The sequence below is a fragment of the Populus alba genome, chromosome 4, assembly GCF_005239225.2.
Source record: "Populus alba chromosome 4, ASM523922v2, whole genome shotgun sequence".
Classification (NCBI taxonomy): Eukaryota; Viridiplantae; Streptophyta; class Magnoliopsida; order Malpighiales; family Salicaceae; genus Populus; species Populus alba.
This window is the reverse complement of record NC_133287.1, coordinates 18,406,121-18,428,872: the sequence shown is the minus strand read 5'-3', so window position 1 is coordinate 18,428,872 and position 22,752 is coordinate 18,406,121. Positions and strand designations below refer to the sequence as shown.

General features: G+C 36.9%; 2 protein-coding genes across 4 annotated transcripts; one reads left to right on the top strand and one right to left on the bottom strand.

The window, feature by feature from the left end:
- The first annotated feature begins 234 nt into the window (after nt 1-234).
- Nucleotides 235-5,317, top strand: LOC118040456 (beta-galactosidase 13). The gene is made up of 19 exons (XM_035047407.2): nt 235-995; nt 1,111-1,206; nt 1,306-1,418; nt 1,530-1,596; nt 1,682-1,774; nt 1,874-2,017; nt 2,108-2,202; nt 2,374-2,479; nt 2,567-2,651; nt 2,739-2,857; nt 2,940-3,107; nt 3,236-3,411; nt 3,531-3,640; nt 3,732-3,841; nt 3,938-4,045; nt 4,131-4,235; nt 4,317-4,462; nt 4,559-4,886; nt 5,009-5,317. Exons 1-19 carry the CDS (start codon nt 816-818, stop codon nt 5,156-5,158), a joined length of 2,499 nt encoding a protein of 832 aa, XP_034903298.1. The 5' UTR covers nt 235-815; the 3' UTR covers nt 5,159-5,317.
- A 2,397-nt stretch (nt 5,318-7,714) lies between these two features.
- LOC118040457 (E3 ubiquitin-protein ligase UPL3) lies at nt 7,715-17,050 on the bottom strand. 3 transcript variants are annotated; one of them, XR_004686067.2, is made up of 18 exons: nt 16,042-17,050; nt 15,596-15,706; nt 15,358-15,474; nt 15,101-15,271; nt 14,865-15,026; nt 14,469-14,717; nt 14,248-14,369; nt 12,725-14,156; nt 12,162-12,251; nt 10,293-11,855; nt 9,970-10,194; nt 9,753-9,863; nt 9,418-9,498; nt 9,264-9,332; nt 9,032-9,160; nt 8,400-8,522; nt 8,100-8,309; nt 7,715-7,892 (listed from the first exon to the last, which is right to left on the bottom strand). XR_004686067.2 is itself a non-coding variant. In XM_035047408.2 (17 exons), exons 1-17 carry the CDS (start codon nt 16,858-16,860, stop codon nt 8,244-8,246), a joined length of 5,640 nt encoding a protein of 1,879 aa, XP_034903299.1. In that variant the 5' UTR covers nt 16,861-17,050; the 3' UTR covers nt 7,715-8,243. The 3 variants fall into 3 exon arrangements, 2 of the variants coding, with proteins under 2 accessions (XP_034903299.1, XP_034903300.1); XM_035047408.2 differs by having other exon boundaries at nt 7,715-8,309; XM_035047409.2 differs by having other exon boundaries at nt 7,715-8,309; nt 9,753-9,857.
- Nucleotides 17,051-22,752: the final 5,702 nt, after the last annotated feature.

The following is a 22,752-nucleotide window of genomic DNA, read 5'->3' as shown; positions in this document are numbered from 1 at the left end:
ATATACGTTAAAAGAAAATCAATAAAGTGAATAACCAGCTCCTTGAGAGCAATATTTAATAATTAATTGCTTGGATTTATTTAGTGTTGTTTGAATGGTAAAGTGTTGAAAAAACTAAATTTTATTTTATTTTTTAAAAAATAAGAAATTTTTAAACAATATTTTTAAATCACTCATCTATACAAGTTTTAAATAAATCATTCATACTTGATAAAAAAAAATATTGTTTTATAGATTCTCTTACTAAATAATAATAATTTGAGGAGAATATTTATTTACTAACTAAAGTATGCTTGCACAATCCCATCATACCCAATTTTAAGTTTCTTCTTTACTTGATTGAAATGTGAGTTTTCTTCCATAGCTCGAGGAGTCGAGGGCATCATAAATTTAGTAGTCAAACCTAATTCTTCGTAGTTCAATGAGCCATGAGGTGGACTTGACCCGCCAGATTCAAAAACCTGTCACGGTAAGATCATGTGGTCACTAACCGATTCGAACCATCCTCAGAATAGGAGACAGAAACATGAAACTCTCGACGCAAGCCAGCCATGACAAATACCTTAAAAAAGCAACCTATAAAAACACCGTTCTCCGAGTTTTGCTCCTTGACCCTCTTTTAACGTTTCATTGCTCTCTATATCTTTGGCATCGGCAAGTACCTTCATTTTCAGCTGCCGGGTTCCTCCTCCTTCGAAACCCCGAAGAGGAGTATCTGCCCTTAAGATTGGCTCATAAAAAAGGAAAAAACAACTGCGCGCTCTTCCTTCTTTTTTTTTTTTTTTTCGAGTTTTGGTTCTTTAAGAGAGGTAAAGATGGCGGTAAAATGCCATGTTATTTTGATTGCTTCACTTCTTTCCTTGCTGCTTTCGTCGGTCATTGCTCATGGAGATAAAAAAAAAGGTGTGACTTATGATGGGAGGTCCTTGATCATCAATGGCAAAAGAGAGCTTCTGTTCTCTGGTTCCATTCACTATCCTCGCAGTACTCCTGAAGTAAGAATACTTTTCTTTGCTACTAAGCTTATTCGACATCTTTTTCTTCTATTTTTTATCTTGTAAAAGGAAAAGTAGGACTAACTAATTGTAATTGTGTTGAATTCGGGTTTAGATGTGGCCAGAACTAATCCAGAAGGCTAAGCGTGGAGGTCTGAATGTAATCCAAACTTATGTCTTTTGGAATATTCACGAGCCTGAGCAGGGCAAGGTAAAAGATCAGTTTTGTGATCGATATCTTGGACCGAATGTTCCTCTGTCTGCAATTAGCAATGATTGAGCTAATTTTGATTCATTTTTGTCGTTGTAGTTTAATTTCGAAGGACCATATGACTTGGTGAAGTTCATCAAGACGATTGGGGAGAATGGTATGTCTGCAACCATCAGGCTTGGACCATTCATCCAGGCTGAATGGAACCATGGGTATGAGTCAACTCCTTGTTTTCTTCTTCTGATCATTGCATATTTTATTTTGCTACATACACCATTATATGTGTATCTATCTTACACCCTGTTTTCAATGTGATCTCTTAGAGGGCTTCCATATTGGTTGAGAGAGATTCCAGACATCATATTCCGTTCAGACAACGCACCCTTCAAGGTAATAGCATCACCCACTTTGTATAAAAAGAAGTTCTGTGAAATAATAAAGATCAGCATTTGACGAGAAGTTTCAAAATTTGCAGCTTCATATGGAGAGATTCGTTACAATGATCATCAACAAGATGAAAGAAGAGAAATTGTTTGCATCACAAGGAGGTCCCGTCATCTTGGCTCAGGTTTATTCCACTCTAATAATCCCAGCTCGCATATCTTTCATTTATTTACCATTGAAAATCTCATCCATTTCTTTTTATTTTTCTTATATTTTAATGCAGATTGAAAATGAGTACAACACTGTCCAACTTGCATATAGAAACTTGGGAGTTAGCTATGTTCAGTGGGCAGGAAATATGGCTCTGGGGCTGAAAACAGGAGTCCCATGGGTCATGTGCAAGCAGAAGGATGCTCCTGGTCAAGTGGTAAGCTAACAAGTTTTCATGAATCAAGTTTTGTAATCTAAGAGGACTGATCTGCAAATTATAATGAAATATTCATGCTTTATTGTGCAGATCAATACGTGCAATGGAAGGCACTGCGGAGATACCTTCACAGGCCCTAATAGTCCTGACAAACCATCTCTATGGACTGAGAACTGGACTGCTCAGTGAGTATAGACCTCGATGATTAGCACTGAGTCATTTACATGCATTAATAGGATATGCAAAACAACATTTAAAGCCTAAATAAGAGAAAGGAAAGAATTGAAAGAACAAGATAGAACAGCAAATGAAGCAATGATGCTAACAGCTTTCCAATAAATGTTATGTGGTAACAGGTTTAGAGTTTTTGGAGATCCCCCATCTCAAAGATCAGCAGAAGATACTGCATTTTCAGTTGCTCGTTGGTTTTCAAAGAATGGTAGTCTGGTCAACTACTACATGGTAAGGAGAAAGCTGAAATCTCTGAGATTCTTCCATAAGAGAATTTCTTTTGCTCTGTGAAACATTTTAGTCACTGGGTGTTTGCAGTACCATGGTGGGACAAACTTTGATAGAACTGCTGCCTCATTTGTAACAACCCGCTACTATGATGAAGCTCCTCTTGATGAATATGGTAAGGTTTAACATCTCAATCTATGATGCTGTCAGAAGCAAAGATCCTTCAAAGAACTCATTGGCCTTTTGTTTCCACTTCTTGCAGGTTTGCAGAGGGAACCAAAATGGGGTCACCTCAAGGACCTTCATAGGGCTCTAAATCTATGCAAGAAGGCTCTTCTATGGGGAACCCCTAATGTTCAAAGGTTATCTGCTGATGTAGAGGTAAGCAACTAAGCATCTACGAGAGATTTGATGGTCCAGATCCGAAGTAAATTTGGTTTACTTGAGCTGTCTTACTTTACAGGCTCGGTTCTTTGAGAAACCTGGAACCAACGATTGCGCCGCTTTCTTGGCCAACAACAACACGAAAGATCCAGAAACTGTTACATTCAGGGGTAAGAAGTATTACCTTCCAGCCAAATCCATCAGCATCCTCCCAGATTGCAAGACTGTTGTTTATAATACCATGACGGTAATTCATGATCTCTTTGTCTCCGTTGATAATTGCTTAGAGTTTAGAACTACAGAAGTTACTCCTGAAACAGATTGATTGCTGCACAGCCGCTAAGTGATCCCTTCTTTTTCTTTCATCCAAAACAGGTTGTGTCACAACATAATTCAAGAAACTTTGTGAAATCAAGAAAAACAGACGGAAAACTTGAATGGAAGATGTTTTCAGAAACCATTCCATCTAACCTTCTAGTAGATTCCAGGATCCCAAGAGAGCTTTATAACTTAACTAAAGATAAAACTGACTACGCTTGGTTCACCACGACGTGAGTATATAAGCTCATTTTTAGTCTATCCATCATGAAATTGATGAATCCTAACAGGTGTTACCTAGTGCTTCCACTGAAACCAAAATCTGACATGTCTCTGTAAATTCTCGTCCCAGCATAAATGTGGATCGTAATGACCTGTCAGCACGAAAAGATATCAATCCAGTTCTAAGAGTTGCAAGTCTTGGTCATGCAATGGTTGCTTTTATAAATGGGGAATTTATAGGTAATTGCAACTTACACATTCTTATTATTATAGCTTTGGAACATGTTTAGTAACAGGATTTTCTTGAGGTAACTGTGCTGAATGTTTTCAGGTTCTGCACATGGGAGCCAAATTGAGAAGAGCTTTGTCCTCCAGCATTCTGTGAAGTTGAAGCCTGGGATTAATTTTGTTACACTCTTGGGCTCTCTAGTTGGACTCCCAGTAAGTAGCTATCATACGTCATAACTAACAGATCTTCAGAATTTGGGAATGAAATTTGGACGTGAAACTTATGCAAGCTCTTCTTTGTCAATGAAGGATAGCGGAGCCTACATGGAGCATAGGTACGCTGGACCTCGCGGTGTCTCAATCCTAGGTTTGAACACTGGAACACTTGATCTGTCATTCAATGGTTGGGGACATCAGGTATGGATGAGCCTTGTATTCATCAAAGAACAAGACTTCAGTGATAGCAAAAGCCTAACGTGAATCGTATGATCCTAATTTGTAGGTTGCCTTGTCGGGAGAGACAGCTAAAGTGTTCACAAAGGAAGGGGGGAGGAAGGTAACATGGACCAAAGTCAACAAGGACGGACCTCCTGTTACTTGGTACAAGGTAATGCTGGGATATCATTTTCCCTAGCCACCAATCTTTAATTCTTGGTATTCATTTAGGCATCATATTTTCTTGTTGCAGACTCGCTTTGATGCTCCTGAAGGAAAATCCCCTGTTGCTGTCCGGATGACCGGTATGAAGAAGGGTATGATTTGGATCAATGGCAAGAGCATCGGTCGTTACTGGATGAATTACATCTCCCCTCTTGGAGAGCCTACTCAATCAGAGTAAGTAGAGCAATATTTCTTAGTCCCGCACAGAAAAATTTCTTCAAGTACGAAGCAAATAAAGAGATTGACTAAATTTCTTGCTTGTAAAATCAGATTCCACATCCCAAGATCTTACTTAAAACCAACAAACAACCTTATGGTTATATTGGAGGAGGAGGAAGCAAGCCCTGAGAAGATTGAGATCCTAACTGTCAATAGAGATACCATCTGTAGCTACGTGACTGAATATCATCCACCAAATGTGAGATCCTGGGAAAAGAAGAATAACAAATTCACAAAACCAGCAGCTCGCTTGAAGTGTCCAAACAAAAAGAAGATTGTTGCCGTGCAGTTTGCAAGCTTTGGTGATCCTTCGGGTACCTGTGGAAACTTCGCAGTTGGAACTTGTGATTCACCTATTTCCAAGCAAGTTGTTGAGCAGGTAATTCTCTTCTCTTATTTCCCCTTGCATAATTTATTGTTTCCTTTTTCTTTTTCTTCTGCCAGCCAAGGCTATTGCTGCCTGCTAAGAGACTAATGAGATTTCTGCTTGAATTTGAGCAGCATTGCTTGGGAAAAACTAGCTGTGATATTCCAATGGACAAAGGGCTTTTTAACGGAAAGAAAGACAACTGTCCAAATTTGACCAAGAATCTGGCCGTTCAAGTGAAGTGCAGCAGCAAGGGTCCCAAGCGTTCTGCAAACCAGGCTTAAACATCATATGCCTAGAACAATTTTATTGTGGTTTCAAGGACATGTAACCTTGAACATCTTCTTGCTTAAAAATTCTACCTTGTCTTTCCATCAGAATAAATTTCCCTTTCATATGTTAGATTATGAGCTCCAACATAAATTTGAATCTTCTTGATGAGTTTAAAAAAACTTCAATAGCTGCAGAAAAGCAGAAGGCTACTGCCATTTGAAAATAAAAAAAAATATCAAACATAATTCTTTTCCATCAGAAACCAATGCCATATGATTCAACCTTATAATGTCGGAAGCACACTTGGTGCATGCATTGAGGGCATAGGGATGTTCTTGAACAAAATACGTTGCCTCCTACTCTGAAAATGATTGGCAAGATTTTAATTTTAGTCCATGCAGCCGCTTAATACACTGCCAGAATTATTTGGGGTTTGCATTATCAAGTCATTGCATCAAAAAATAAAATTATTTGTATGTAACTCATTAAATTTGGCCAGCGTTGTCATTAGTGAACAATGATAAGGACTAACAGAAGATGAGCATCTTAACTTCAATACATTTCTGCTTAAGATTCCAAAAGGCATCCAAAATTCAACCTACAGAAATTCAAAGATTTACCTCGGAGAATAAATTTGAATTTACAAATAGAATTGTATTTATGTCCAATGTATTAGGCATTTCTCAGTTGACATTTTGCTTTCACAAATAGTGGGTTGTTTTTTGTTTAAATAAAGTTCTATTTTCAATACCAGAAGGTTTACACACACAGTTATGGATGCAGAACAGAGATGCTTTGTAAATCTAGATGCGAAGCCAGATCATCTTTCACAGCTCTCTCCTGCGTAGAAAGATCGTCTGTATGTTTGGGGTGGAATTTATGTAATAAGAAGAAATCTTGCATTGAAGCCAATTTCATATTCCTTGTTTTCTTTTGGCATCTCATCATGTTCCATGAATTTCTTCGTACTTACCTCGTCTATAAATACATGTTAAAGCAGGTCTATTTCTTGCAAAGAAAAACGAAAACCCTTCTCGTTTATAGCAACAGATTAGAAGAAAAGGAGAAGACTTATTCCAAGATGGCATTTGTTGCATTGCCTTTGCTCGTAGCTCGGTTAGTCTCTCTATTTCTCTCTTAGGACTATGGTTCGGACGTCGTTAGACGTCGTTAGATGGACTCCAGAAGCTCCTGTCGAATGTCTCAACAAAACATGCCAATGCATCCATAGCTTGGACTTCGTTAACTTTGGTCAACTGCTGCCTGGTGTCCTCCTTGTATAGCTAGCTAGCTAGCTAGCCAGCCAATAAAGCTTCAAAGCTAGGCCAAATATGTAGAGCAAATCTATTTATTTATCAACATTGAAAACACCATAAAATAAATATATAAATTTTTCTGCATATCTACAATAAACTTCGTTTACCGTATAAAAAACAATAGCCTTGTTGAAAATGTGACTGCTCATTCTTGGTGTCCCCATCCTCCAAAGCTACAAATTCCATCAACCTTTTCCTTCGACTATCAACTTTCAAGAATGGAGATTGTAGCGGAGAAAATCAATACATATATTTCCAAAAATGCAACAACCAATCACCATCGATAGTAGACACTTTCATTGCAAGTTGTTTTGCCTTTGTGATCTAAAATATCTGAGGATTATCGTTTAATCTTATTTTTTACTCGACTGATAATTTGATGTCATGGACATCAACCCATTATTTATCAGAGTACACCTCCAGGGACACGGCAGTTTTCAGAGGATGAATTGGTAGTATAAACAATCTAGCATGGGAAGATTATTTTTTATTTGCAATATAAATCTAAATTGAAAGTAGAATCAAAAGGTGTTTTTTAATATATATATTATTTTTAATTTTTTTTTGGTAAAAACATCAGTTCAGATGTGAATTATTTAAAACTCGATCACAGAGTTTAGTCTCACCATATGAACATGGGATTGAAAACATTCTAAAAGTCAGGAAAAAAAGAAGAACACGAAGCTTGAGCTGGAGTTTTTATAGAATAATTTTCTAGGCTCTGATTTAGTTCCTCAATCTAAATATTTAAAATTGGAAACTCAAACACCGAACCTTTCAGAAATTAGAACACCACAAAATTTTGCCTATTCTCCGAGATGAAGCATGAATTAGCTAGTATTAAATAAAAACTATTATTTTTCACTTAAAAGTATATTAAAATGATGATAAATTCAATGACGATAAACAAGGTGGGATGAACAAGGCCAGGCATTGTCAAACAGTGACGAGGAAGGACAACCACCTTAATGGACGGGCATGATACGTCTTCTATGATCATCACTTAAGACCTAACAGACGAAGAGTTTCAGATCAAAAGAGTCCATGGTGAACTTCCACAATTCTAAATGACGTATTGAGTGGGAACTACAATGACACATGAATGAATAAAGCTAGACAACATCCTACAATCAAAGAAGATGGACATGTTTTTTGCTTCATGTCAGTTTATCTCATGTTTCATGCATAGAAGAACAGGTATTACAATTTCATGGTATAAAATAACCTGCAAGATACACAGCAAAATACATGTAAAACAAAAGCAATATTTCAATGTTTATTTTTGCCATTTCCATCATTACTTGAAATACATGTATATTCTATCGGACAAGAAGAAAAAATTGAAAATTTTGTATTTATTTACAAGAATTAGCAACTGAACACGCCTCCACGTGTTACTCCTTTACAGCACGAAAATGCAGCAAGCATCCTGAAAATTTTAACCGTCAAATTTAAGGAACCAATACATACTGCCAATAAAATAATTTCAGATTCATAAAAATCAGAGCACATCTTCTATGAGCTGCAAATACATGGCCATCATCGAGAAAAAATGGATGAGCTATCCAGGCAAACATTATATCCAGGCCCAATAACAAAATTTGTCAAGGGCCTCCCCAAAAATTTATGAGCTGACCTTGATGACACCACTAGTATGAAGTAACACCAAAGGGAAGCCATATTATTGAGTGGTATAAGCATCACTTCCAATCTCAAATGCATCCCAGGAAAAAAGTCTGGGAGTCTTGTGATGTAATATCGATCGCCTGGTCGAAAAAACTCATGACAAGTCAAAAGACCCCTGCCCTTCACTGATTGCATACAGCAACTTCTTGTACATGACTTCCTGTTTAACGCACGTATAAAGTAAGCACCCGAAGATGTAAAAAATCCCAGAAAATTATAATAAGTCCATTTTGATCACCAAATACAGTACCTTGGTAGAGTAAGGTGGTAGCTTTAGGTAATTAGCACAAGTCATGACACTAGGTAAGTCATCATCAGCTGATTCTGAAGGCCCAGTTCCATTCAACATTGCATTTCCAGCAGATGAAGAATGCTGCGTCCAGAAATGCTATTGTTATAGGAAGCAACAGAAAATCTAAGACGGTTTTGACAACTACAACACATAGATGACAATAATTTTCAAATAAAAGGAGGTGATTTTATTTATAAAATCTACAGGAAGATGCCACTAAAAAAAACATGCGACACAGCAATGTGTTGATGCATCAGGAAACAATACCCATGCATCATGCCCCACCCAAAAAAAAAACAAAAAACACCATGTTGATTGCATTGCAAAGTACTCCATACTATATTATTTCAAAAATCCATACATGTAATTGACTCATGTGCACCTAATTTATTCCAGCATGCATATGATTTTACAATTCATTTATGATACTATTTATGGAAATAAAAGTTGAAAAGGCAGTTACCGACCTTGCAACAACAGCCTATATAGAATTCATGTATAGCTAGAGTAATACAATGTTGTGCACATTCAGCATAGCATGCACCAAATGGAACATTAAATTGTAATAAACAAGCTGCTTCAAGGCATACCTTTCTAACAATGGTTAATTTTGGGTTTAGCACAGCCAGACCACCAGGTGGCAGCCTGGGTGCTCCAGTAACAAACTGGCAGAAAGCATGCTGCTGCTCTGGTGTGAACTCTCCCATGATCTCAAGCAGCTAAAACATCACGGCCACAGCACCAAAATCATCAGACGAGAATAAAAACACAGATACTTATTCTCCCAAACATGATCCTCAAAAATCAAAGTAAAGAACATACGTTAACAATGGCTGGACTCTTGGCAGTGTATCCATGATCAAATTTTATATGATCAACAAGTGTCTCCAGCTGCATCAGTCAAAGCATCCAATAAATAATCAAGAAAAAAGTTCCAGAATCATAATGCATAAATGGCAAAAAGAGAGTGAATTACCTCCCACAGTTCTCTTCGCCCACAAAGCAAATAATCCAACTCTTGCGGAGTGAATATTTGCAATGATGAGATGTCAAAAACCTACTTATTAAGCAGAACCAGAATGAGTTTGGAACAAACATAATAAAACCAGAATGTGATATCAAAAAATCAAGGCAGTTATAATAAATTTTACAAAAATAGCAGATGATACAGTATAAAAGGCAGACCACAACAAAATATATAATGCAGGAAACTCCATAGAACTTAAAATTCACAGAAATCAACTAAACAACCAAGGCACAACAATTTCCTAAAATAGTTACTGAGCTCATAAAAGACAGGTGGAACTGGACCTGATTGAACCCAGCTCTAAACGCTTCCATTTGTCGCATGATCCCAGCCTTCACAGTTGCATCAACTACCAAGGATATGTATTCTTCCAAGTTATTGATATCAACCTGAAGCTTACAACAAAATTTGAGGGAAAATAAATCATCAGAATGAAAGACAGTTGCAGCAAGAAATATTGCATCCAAGTATAAAGAGATGTTTAGGTTAAGGGTTCTATACAGTTTCATCTCCTGGCTTCATCATGTAGTCTGGATAACCGGGAAGAGTAAAATCCAAGCAGAGATCTTTAATTGGGGTCCCACGAAAACATAAATCAGCAATGACCTCATTATTTTCACAGCTAATTGATTCTAAATATTGTTTTCGACGAACAAGGGCATGCAATTCTTGTAAAGTCTTCCCAAATTCAGCATCAAACGAAAGAATATCATACAGATCAAGCTCCTGCAATTGATAAGAGGATACATATTTCAACCAATAAGATCAACAGTGCGACAGCAAAATATAGCTAATGTGCAGTAAAAAATGGTCTGATAGCCTACTTGATCGAGCACAAGTTTATAAAATGCCATTGAAAGTGGTAGGTCCAAAAGCCGTCCATCTTGAAGAGCTTTGGCCATCACCCGTCCGACCAGCCGGAAATACTCAATAGTCTTAGAAAATTGGCTCCCTTCAGAAGCACTAGCGGTTGGTGGCCAGGGACGAGGGAACAGGCCAAGTGGAGCTTGGACAAGTTCAGCAGCAACTGCAGTACCTGACCCATTGTTGGATTTTCCATTTTTTTCATCATCTCCATCAATTTCCATTGAAGGTTTCCCTGCTGCTGAATTTGACCTCCACATTCCCAGAGAAACTTTCTGTAGATCATGACTCAAAAGCGTGTAGAACTCTAAGGTAGGACCCAACCCAGTGCCAACCTCGCCAAAATATTCTACTTCAAGCACAGCCTTCTGACTAGAATACATATCCATTACTTTTGCAGCAGAATCCAAAATGCGGTTTCGGGAAACACGAACTTTCTGGCGTTGTAATCTGCCAACCCTCACCTCTCTTTCATTTGTTGACCCATGACCATCTGCACCCTGCAGCTGCTGAAGACGAAACAATGCACGAGATAATCCAAAAGCAGTTGAATAGAAGTACTGTCGCCGAGTCTCAAAAGGGAACAAGAATGGACATGCTTTTGTTAACTGATAACACCATGATGGAAGGCTCCCACTGCACAGTGCCAGGGCATCCTGAATTTGTCGAGCTAATTTAGGTGTAAGCTTGCTATTTACAAATTCTTCTGCAGGAACCCTGGCACCAGTAGCAGTCAACTCATTCAAACTAGAGATTTTCCCCTCGGAGAAGTTGTCAGAAACTAGTTGAACTCTCAAACGAGGTGCAAGCTGGTTCAAAGCCTCAAGTATACGTAGTAGAGCCAATATATTATAAGTAGGATTGGATTTTTCTAGATCACAAGGAAGTTCCGCTTGCAAGATGCTATCTAAAAGTGACATCTGATGCATTTGAGCATCTGAGCTGGAATTGGAAGGGCCACCTTTGGTGGACTTTGATGTGCTAGAACTTGAGCCTCCAACAGAAGCCCTATCAGCTTGGCCATCTGCCCTTTGATATGTAATGGTATATATATCACTCCAAAGCCTACTCCCATCACTAGAGATGAAGTCACTGCCACCATACCTGTCGTCATCGTCGTCTTCCAGCACAAGTTGTCTCTGGATGGCCTGGTAGATAGTCAAGTGCCTATTTAGCTGCTTCCCACCAGCAGTAAAGATTAACTTAGGAGGGTCACTAGAGCTACCAAACAGAGGTCGTCCTTGTCGATCTCTTCCTCCTCTGATGCCTCTACCATTAGCAGATCCAAGCCCAGCCATGGCAGCAGCAGCAAAAGACATAGCTCCCCTAGATCCATAAGAGCTCCTAAAATCAGTGGAATCCAAGCCCCTAACAGCAGCAGCCCTGCTACTAGAACCAGAAGCAGGGTTACTTTGGCTGTCACTTGCTGCTGGTGCAACATTGCTATCCTCCGGTGTATCACCCAATTTCACATCATGTACTTTGTCAGGCATGCAAACAGGAAGAGAATCATCTCTTAGCACCTGGGAGAGAGAAAAAGGATGATCAAATCTAGAAAGTGGTGAATACACAGCAAACAACAGGTTGACATTGTAAAAAGCAGTTTTTTGAGGCAAAAAACTGATTTTCAGGTCTTTCATAATCTTTTTCAAAAAGGTTTTGAAACTTGAATACAATTAAAACTATGGTTGTTGTTGCTTTTCCAAGACCATGGTTATGAAAACTCAATCCAAAAGGAGCTGTAATCAGACAAACACAAGGCATAAAGAAAGAAATTTAAAATATATAAGCTACATAATTAACAAAGACAAAGCAATCAGAAGACTAACATCTTCATGGTCATCGTCATCAGAGATGTCATCATCTTCAATCACCAACGCGTCATCAATCTCCACAGGAGACATATCCAATTCCTCATCCTACAAAAAACATGCAAAAAGTTGTTTGAAAAACAACACTGTCAAAACAATAAATATATGATATGTTTTGTATGGATACTCAATAGATTATCCGCAAATTATAATATGAAGCAGCACTCTAAAAACTCCAGTTTTCTTGAGAAAAGTTTAGCGTAGAACTTCTCACTGGACTTGATTCATGCATACCGCAATCCACAAGTAAATGCAGAGTTCCTTACTAACGAGAAAACTAGACTCTTAAGAATCCTAAAATTCAGCACTCTCATTATCAGAACTTGATGTAAAGAATGAGTTGGACTGCTTTTTAACTAGTTTTTAGTTATCAAGGAGATTCATTAAACTAGTTTATTTGGCTAAAGCAACAAGGCTGCCATCCTCACAGGTACATAAATATTAGAATTCTAATAGTTTATGATAATGCAAGTTAAGACTTACAATCAAGTTAATCATAGTATCCTTGAATTATAACATACCTCAGAACTAGAATCCCCATTCACTGGTTTCAATTCTGCATCTTTATCAAGGGCTGCTCTTCTACGAGCAGCATTTCTAGTTTGAGGTCCTTTTGTCTCCTCCTGAGCCGGTTTCAAAACAGCTTTCCCCTTTCCCTTTGATGAGCTTGTGCTTTTCTCTGGTATTGGTTCCTTTCTAGCTGAATCTCCTATATTAACAGATGATCTGGATCTTGAAGAGTGACGACGAGTGGCAGAAGCAGGAGTTGAGGTAGAAGGGGATGATGCACCACCTCCAGGGTGTGTGGTCCCCGATTCTGAGTTTCCTGCAGATTCAGACACCTTTTGGCCAGTTTCGTTTCGCTGTACTCGCGGCCAAAGAAATTCTTCTACAGCAGCTAAACTTGCTAATGGATCAATAAGTACAACATTGGAAGAGTAATCACGGAGACCCTTTTCCCCTTGGACCCGACAGAGACGTAACTTAAAAGGTTGAGATAGTGCACTCAATCCAGACGACAGGCGTGCACCTCCACTAGATGACCTAGAAGAATGGCTAAGAACAACAGGAAAACGCTCCAAGGATGACAAAGCATTTTGAAGCTTCTGAACTAAGACTGTCATGGAGGTGGCGCCCCCTCCATCAACACTGGAAGGAAGGGCCAGAGCAACAAATGATTTAAATCTTCTTAGTGCTTGTTGCCGAAGTTTGGGTAGGTTGGCTTCTGAAATTCTCTCCTTGGTAAAATAGCCACAAGAAAAATAATTTAGCAAGGTTGCCACAACACCACTACCAATAAACTCAAAAGTGGATACACCATCCCCCTTGCCTAGCTCTGCTAGCATCTCGGATATCACCCCAATCAAGTATTCTTCCTTATTAGCAGAATTGTCAATAAGATGGGAAGCAGAAGCCTTTGATTTGCCCTTTGCTTTAGTCTTTTGGTCATCAACACCAGCATTCAACTTTGTGCAGAGATTTTTCAAGTGTAAAAGGTCATCGGTAACCCCAACTTCAGCAGCCCCGGGATCCGAAGGAAAGTGCGTATCTCTAAAATCTTTAGCACACGCACTAACTGCTAAACGCAAATTAGAATTAATGGTTGGGATTTCTTTAGAACTTGGAGGTGATCCAGCATTTGCGCAAACTTGAGTCTTGGATTCTTCAGATGAATTTGCCTCGGGATTTGAATTCCCACTGCGACGTTTGTAACGCCTGGAACGTGATGATGATCCAGGAACAGAATCGTTATCCTTCTCAGCAGAAGCAGCTTGGGTAGGACCAGTATTTGGACTTCCAGCTAAGATAAGTTGATCTACAGCATGAACAACACCTTCTCTGACAAACATCTTGGAGAAAGTCCCAGGAAGTTTTTCCATAATAATCTTGGCAATTTGAAGGGCAGGAACCAAGACATGTGGATCTTTCCACGCTAACACCCCAGCTAGAAAACTAGAGGAACAAATAACATGGATAAAAAGTCATTTGACTTACCCTGATGAGAGTATATAAAAAGAACAAGCATGGATAAAATTCGTTTCACCTTGATATGTTTGTCACATTAAGTAGAGACTGAATCATCTCCGCATTGCTGAAGTACATCAACTTCCCAATAACTGAGAGACATTTGTGGCGAACAGGACTGTTGACACTGGCACCATAAATCTGAACAACAAGCAAATGATGTCGTTATTATCAACTTCAGTGAACACGAACAGATCTTGCAATTTATACACGGCAAAGTCCATTAAAAAACTGACCAACCTGTATCAGAACAGGAAGAAGATCCATTCCAAATTGCTGCAGAAGTTCTGGTTGATCATTTAATAATTTCTCACGAGCTGAAACCTCAGGACCATTTCCATTATTATCATCCTGTTTCCCAGAACTGCTGGATGGAGACTTCTTCACAACAGATCCTTTGGCCAACATACTGGAGCTGGTAGGGAGGGAGATAGTTCCTTGTGGAAGTGGAGGAAGAAGCTCATTTGCCAGATTGACAATCTCAAAAACCTATATGGCAGCGTCAACAAAAATGAAGCTGGAACTTAGTTCTTAAACGTTGAATAGGCCAAATAATTTTGAATCCTGGGAATACTTCATGGTGAAAAGAATGCAATGGCACCACAAAACAGAACATGCAGAAGAAGAAGCAGGTACCTGATCTGCTGGTCTACTTAGAGCCGGAGGAACAGAGGAGTTAGCAGAACCCGCAGAACCTAATAGTATATCTTTAAGAATTCCACTGACCCCAAGAAGAAGTAGTGTTTTGGCTCCTAAAGGAGAGCCACTTGCACACGTGGATAGCAGTCGAATTAAGCCCTGAATGCCTTAAGTCAGAAAGACCAAAATACATGAAATAAAACTTAAAAGGACAAGGTACAAGCTTCTTTTACCGTATATGTTGGAGCATTGAGAGATGCCTGTCCACCTCCGGAACTACTGGTGGAAATGAGAGAGGCAGCTTGAGCAACAAGTCCATGATTACACAATTCATCTAATTTGTCTGGTGATGAAGCAAAGGCTTCAGCAATCCTTGTCAAACAAACTGAAGCATGCTCCAAGACCTACAAATGTTCAAATTACTTTGGGTGCAGAATAAACTAGAAGGTGGTGAATTGGCTGCAACTCTAAGAGAAAACAGCAAGATTACCTTTGCATCGTGGTACTGAAGAAGGTTGGTCAACAGAGGGACTGCTTCCATCACAAAGTCAGCTGCATCTGAAGGAAGTTTCTTGCACATATTTGCAGCAGTCGATAATGCTACTCGCTGAAAACATGACATTGATCAAAAGAGCCTTGATAAGAATGTGAACTACTCCACAAGGTTCTAGCATCTCTGCATGCCAAATTAACTAATTAACTAAAAAACAAAACTGCAAATCAATTACCTGAACTCCAGTAGAGAAAAAATCCAGATAGGAAAGCACTGCCATAAGAGCACCAGCACGCAGACATGCAGTTGGGTGCTCTTGAGATATTTTCTTTAGAGCTTGCAGAGACTGTCACGTTGCAACAGAAGCAGCAGTAAGTTTCACTAATAAACCAACAAATAAAACCAGCTGATTGCAGTCCATCTGAATAGTATTGTCATAATGCTGTACAGAAAGAATGCAGTTTTACCACTGACTAAAAGCAAGACACTGGTATAGTCAATCAAACATAAAATCCCAAATGACTAACCCATTTAATACATTCATAAGCCATCATTATTGTATACAGTATTCAAAGAACGGATTTGCCATGAATACCAAATAATCAACCACTTAAATAAACCATAGCCAATCAATTTACGGGCAGATAAAAGCAACATAAACTGGGGAATCAAGAAACTAACCTGTTCAGCAAGGTCCATGTACTCAATAGTAATCAACCTTGCAACAAAACATGAAACAGCGCCATAATGAACAACGGCAGCACAAGACGAAGGCAAAACATCACACAAATGTGTAATCGCCCTTGCAGCAAGCAACATAATATCAGGATTACTCTCATTATTCAACAACCCAACAAGAATCGGAACAAAAGAATCCACGGAAAAAGTGCTTAGACTCTCTTCAGTCCCAATAGAAAGCATTTCACAGAGCTGCGTTAAGGCTTCCACTTGCTTCCCTTCTTCTCCATCAGCCCTTAACCCAGACAGAATCTTCTTCAATCTCCCCGATTGATGCGAGCTTGAACCTGAACCCGTCACGGGAGAAGGCAACAAATCATCAAGACCAGCACCCAACTTTCTCAACAAACCCTGTAAGGCACTACTAGCTGAAGTCAGATTATGATGGAAAGCCCCAATTCCACCACCATCGCTGTCGTCATCGTCGTCGACATTGAGGTTATTATTGTCATTTCCAAAATCCAAATTATTGTTAATTTCCCTATTTTCACGTGAAACCCTAACTTCATGTTCTTTCTCTTTGCCTTTATCCGATTCACTGTTACTGTTATTATTCCTATTCCGACGAGAGCGAGAAGAAGAAGACGATTCAACAGGTGTGGAGTCCATTGGAAGAGGGTGAGCACGTGTGGAACGAGAGCGAGTAGCGGTGGCGGTTGTTGTTGTGGCAGCGCGGGATCGTTTGTTGGGGCGAGTAGTTGGACTGGTGGTGGTGGCGGCAGATGAGGAGGCCTCCGCCCGTTTCCGGCTACGAGTTTCCATACAAGAACTAACCCACCAGAATTATATCCGTCGTCGCGCACTCACGCGCCACCGGATCGCGTTGTCATGACGAGAATTCAGCGCATCCGTGTGACAACCCTAAAAAATTATCGAATTTGGGAAATTTTGATCGGGGGAGAGCGGACAGGGGGGACCGGGGGTGAAGGTAAACCCTAAAATCAGAATAAATAAAGAAGAAAAAAGAGCGGTTGGACGACTTTTATATGTGTTTTTGTTGGAAAGTGAAAAAAATCGGAATAAACTATACGAATAAAGACATTATATTCGGTCTATTATATCGTATATGTTCCTTTGTCCTCACGTCACAATTTAGAAACTTACTACTCGGATGGCCGGGTTTATTTTTTATTTTTATAAAATTTATTGTAAAAATTTATAATACAAAAAAATAATATTTTTTTAATATTAATAATAATTTTTTTTTCAAATTTATTAATTATTTTATTAATAATATTAATTACAATAAAAATAATAATATTTATAACATAAATGATAATTATTCATATACTATTTTTAATATGAATATTTAGAATTATAATAAAAATAATAATATTTATAACATAAATAGTTATATTAATAATTCCAAGAATGATTATAACATAAATAATAATATTTTTTATATCAATACTTTGAGTTATAATAAAAAAAAATATATTTATAACACAAATAATAATAGTTTTTATATAAACACTTTGAGTCATAAGAGAAATAATAATATTTATAGCACACATTATTATATTAAAAAATTTAAAAAATATTTATAATACAAATTATTTGATTCCAGGCTATGACTTTAGTGAATCGGTCCTGAGATAGGACCCGTTACCATTTGGTCCTATGCTAGACCAATTGCATGGGGTCCAGCACAGGACCCAGGTGTAGGACCCAAGCGAGTTAGGTCTTAACAACAGCTCATTACCATTTGGTCTTGATGCAAGTGCATAAACAGGGCAACCCAAGCGTCAAGTCTCGTCATATGGCACACGGATCTGGTTGTGCGCCTTTAGCAAGTTAATGCCACGTGGTGCTCGGGTCTAACCCAGCGCAGGGGCAAGCAACCCAGGCGACAGGTGTCCCTACACGAGGGCGTAGGCTGGCTCCTGCCAGGGCCAAGTGCCACGCGACACTTGGGTCTAACCCAACACAAGGATAGGCAACTCAGGCGCTAAGTGTTTCTATGTGGGGGATCGAGCATGGCTCACTCCTAGGGTAAAAGCAAGCTAGCTCCAGCGCCACATGGCACTCGAGTCTAACCCAGCACAAAAGCAAGCAAACGAGGCGTTAGGTGTCCACACGTTGGGGAGAGGGCCTGGCTCACGCCCAAAGTAGGGCAAGCTAACTCCGGCACCACATAGCACTTGGGTCTGACCAAGAGAAAGGACAAGCAACCCATGCCTCATGTGTCACCATGTGAGGACACGAGCCTAGCTCGACCGAAGGTATGGCAAGCAAACCCCAGTGCCACGTGGCGCTTTGGTCTGACCTAGCGCAAGGGTGGTAGCTCATGCGCCATAAATATTGTTTTTTTTTTATTATTATTATTATTATAATTGAAGGTATTAATATTAAAAATATTATTATTTGTGTTATAAATATTAATATTTCTATTATAGTTCAAAAGCATTAATATAAAAAAAATTATTTTTTGTGGTATAAATATTATTATTTGCGGTACAAATATTTTTATTTTTATTATAATTGGAAGTATAGATATTTATTTTTATTGTAGTTCAAAGTATTAATATAAAAAATATTATTATTTGTGGTACAAAGATTATTATTTTTATTATGATTGAAAGTATTAATACTAAAAATAGTACTATTTGTGGTATAAATATTTTTGTTATTGTTATAATTGAGAGTATTAATATGAAAAAATGTATTATTTGTGTTCTCAATATTATGATTTTATTACAATTCAAAGTATTGATGTCAACAATATTTTTTTTTGGGTATAAATATTATCATTTTTACTACAATTGAACTAATAATATTTAGAACACGAATTATACTATGTTTGGTATTAATACTCTATACTATAATAAAAATAAAAATATTTAGAAGGAAAATAATTATTTTTAGAAACTCAAGACTCAATAGCCCTGGATTCTAACAAATGACCCAAGAAAATTGGATCCTGATGTAGGACCCATTAGGTCTGAGCATAGGGCAAGCCAGCCCCAAAACCACATCGGGTTTAATGCAGGTGCACAAGTAGGGTAGCCTAAGCCCCAGGTCTCGCCATGTGGTGCATAAATCTGGCCGCGCTCCCCTGCCAAGCCAACCCAAGCACCATGTAGCACTCAGGTCTAACCCAGTGCAAGGGCAGGTAGCCCAGGCACAAGGTGTCCCTATGTGGGGACGCGGGATGGCTCCTACCAAAGCAAGGATAAACTAGCCCTCGCACCATGTGGCACTCAGGTTTAACACAGTGCAAGGGCGGGTAAGCCCCAGTGCCAGGTGTTCTCACACGAGAGTGTGGCCCCGGCGAACGCCCAGGGTAGCCCAACCAAACCTTGAAGCGACCATTTTCTCCATAACCATCCATTCAATGCCGGATGTATCCCAGTGAAAAGACAACCACACTTCTTTTTAGCTGCCCTTGTAACTCTTGGTGGTAAGGGCTAGGCTACCTTTACACTGCTCCAATCCATAGTGCTTTGAGTCTAGGTAAACAATAAGAGGAGCACTAAGCCCTTTTAGTATATTGTATAATATAATAATTTATTTAATGAGTTTAAATTATAATTTATGTATTAAAATTAAGTTCGTTTCTCATGCTATTAATTAAAAAAAAAACCTCTCTGACTAATTTGATAAGGAATCATAGAACCGCAGTGTGTCTAAATAATTTAATTGCATTTATAATTTGTGATTTAAAAAAAATATGACTTTTACTTTCTCAGATTATTTTTTTATGTTTTTTAATTATTTTAATGTATTAATGTTAAAAATAAATTTTAAAAAATAAAAAATTATTATTTTAATTTATTTTCAAGTAAACAACATTTTAAAAAATAACTTTAATCATATTTTTAAATGAACCTAAAAATTTATCACGAGTAAATGTATTGCACGCTGTTTTTTTTTTTAGTTTGATATAACAACCTGGATCAATATATTTATAAAAGAAATTAGTTTTTTTTTTCAGCCTCTCTTATGATTTGGAAACTTGATGCAAACTTGAGAATGAACTGTTTATGACCGTGTTAAGCCTACAAGGTGTTTAATGTTTATTCATTTTGCTGGTAGAGTTGATTTGATGCACAACGTTTTGTTTATTTAAAGTGATTTTGATTATTAAAAGGTGTAAACTTATGAGACAAGGTAATTTCTCTAGTGATTTGTAAGGAGTGGTTCGATGCTTGACTGTGGGCTTGTTTTGGCTGTGTACTTGTGAAAACGACGTTGTTTCGGAAATGATAATGATTTTTTTTTTCCCATCTGGGATTTTTTGTTGGCGGTGCAATTTAGTTTTTTTGTTGGCGGTGCAATTTTTGTTTTTTATATTTTGAATCATTTTGATATACTAATTTTAAAAATAAATTTTTTAAAATATAAAAACATCATTTTAATATATTAAAATATAAAAAATATTTTAAAAAACAACCACAACCATATTTTTAAAATTTTTATTCACTGCTTTCATACGCAAATAGTTTGGGTTGGGTGGAAGGGAGTCGGCAAAAATGTGATGGGTTTCACATGGCAGGCAACGGCCCTCTACTGCCTGAGAAGTTTTGGTTGCTTTTGGTGGTTGGATGCTGCTGTTGTGCAAGTCTACTTTGATCAATTTGGTTAATGTAAAACCTGGTTTTTGGGTGGACCAGTGATGCAGATATGGCTATTTGTCATTTTGTATACTTGAAGTTGGTCCATACAGGTTTATTATTGAACTATCTTGGACAATGACCAGTAAAATCACTTAACTTGTGACTTGACTAGCATGGACAAACTTGGATGAGATTCACAGGGGTTAATTTTAATATTTTTTTTTAATTTTATCTAAAATAATTTTATTTTTAAATTAATTTATGATTGACAGCTCATATCCATTAATAGAAACTCTAAAAGGCATAGAAGTTTCACTATAATAATAAATAATGTGGATTGCTATAGTGAAATTATTTACTTGTTCTTGAGTTAGAAAAAAACTGAGCCATAAGGTTGGGGTTTTTTATTTTTTTCACTAATCATTAGTCATTGTTTGGGGTGTTTGTGTTCTTTCCATTTTTTAACACAATAAAAATAATTTTTTACCTCTAGAGTCAACAAATTTGACCTTCCACTATTTTTTTAAGATGTGTCATTATATTTTATTCCACATGGTTTGACATGTGGCAGCATATGGTGATCAAATGGTCATTAGTGATTATTTTTTTTTCTTTTTTCTCTCATAATAGGTCAAATACACCATTGTTTTCTTTGTATTTTTTTCTTTCAATCCTAGTCCTCATTTTCCTATTTCATTATCATTTCTTTTATATAAGTTTTTTGTTTTCAATTTAACCATTTAATTACAATTTCTTATATGTTTTGTTTTTTTATTGAAGTCCTAATTCTTTTAGTTTTTTATTTTGTTCTTATTCTTTTTATAGGAGTCTTTTCTTTACAATTTAGTCATTTAATTACAACTTCTCGTGTTTTTTTTTTCATTTCAATCTTTTTTTTTTATTTTTTCCTTGGCTTTTTTGTTCAACTTTCTTGGCTTTCAATTTCATCTTTTAATCAAAGTTCTTGTTGTTTTTTTTTTTTTTTTTTCAATTTGACTCTCATTCTTTTAATTTTTTTTTTGTTAAAGCTATTTTTTCACTTCAATATAACAATCCAATTGGAAAATTTTATTTGCCCTCTAATTAATGGTTTTTTTTTCACCCCTATTTTTACATGAACCCTTATGTGTAATTAATTTTTTTTCCTCGTTCATCTTTCGCATTCAACTTGTCAGGGATTCAGCTTTATATGATCTTATCATTCTGCATTATTATTTTTTTTTTTAAATATTGATCTTGTGATTATCTTTTAAATTTTTTTTTTTATGAGTTTATCTTGATCTCATAAACTAGGTCATGTACTTTACATGCCTTTTTTAAATACAAGTTTTTTTTTAATTGTTTTGTTTGTGTTTGATTTTTTAATATATTATTTTAATTCTTTTTTAGTTTTATATTTATAAAATTTATTTTTTAAAATAAAAATATTTATTTTTAAATAATAAGCATGATATTTTTTCAGAAAATAAGTTTATTCAATGAGTCCAATAAACCAAAACTTGTTAGATTTGATTCGTCATATCTTATTGGCTGATGATTATGTAATAAAGGAAGGTGTGTAAAAAATTCAAACCTCCTAGAAAGTAGAAAGATGTCAAATCTTGAATGTCCAATCTGGCCTAATAACCGGGAAGTTGGGAACCTTGTCTTGTTTACGAAAGTTGGAGACACATTCGGGTCAGTGAATGGAGATTTTCCTTTCTTTACTTCTATCCCGTCAGATATTTCTGTCCTCTTTTACTTTTGTTTTTTATTATTTATTTTCATTTATATGTTAAAAATAAAAAAATAAGTAAACATGAAAATTAATATTCACAATCAAATTATAGGTACTAGAAAACAAATATTAAAATGTTTTTTAGACTAAATAATTGATCATTACTTCGATTTACATCTTCCAAGTTCATATTCGATAAACAAATTTACAAACTGAATTCTTTTATGTGTTGATTGATGCGTGTTTTGTAAATACCTGTAAAAACCGAATCAATTACAGGAAAACAACATATCATTTTCCTTGCTTGTATTAAAAAAGAATATGTTGTTTAATTAAATATATCTTTTTGTATTTTGATTTATTTAATTATATATATAATTT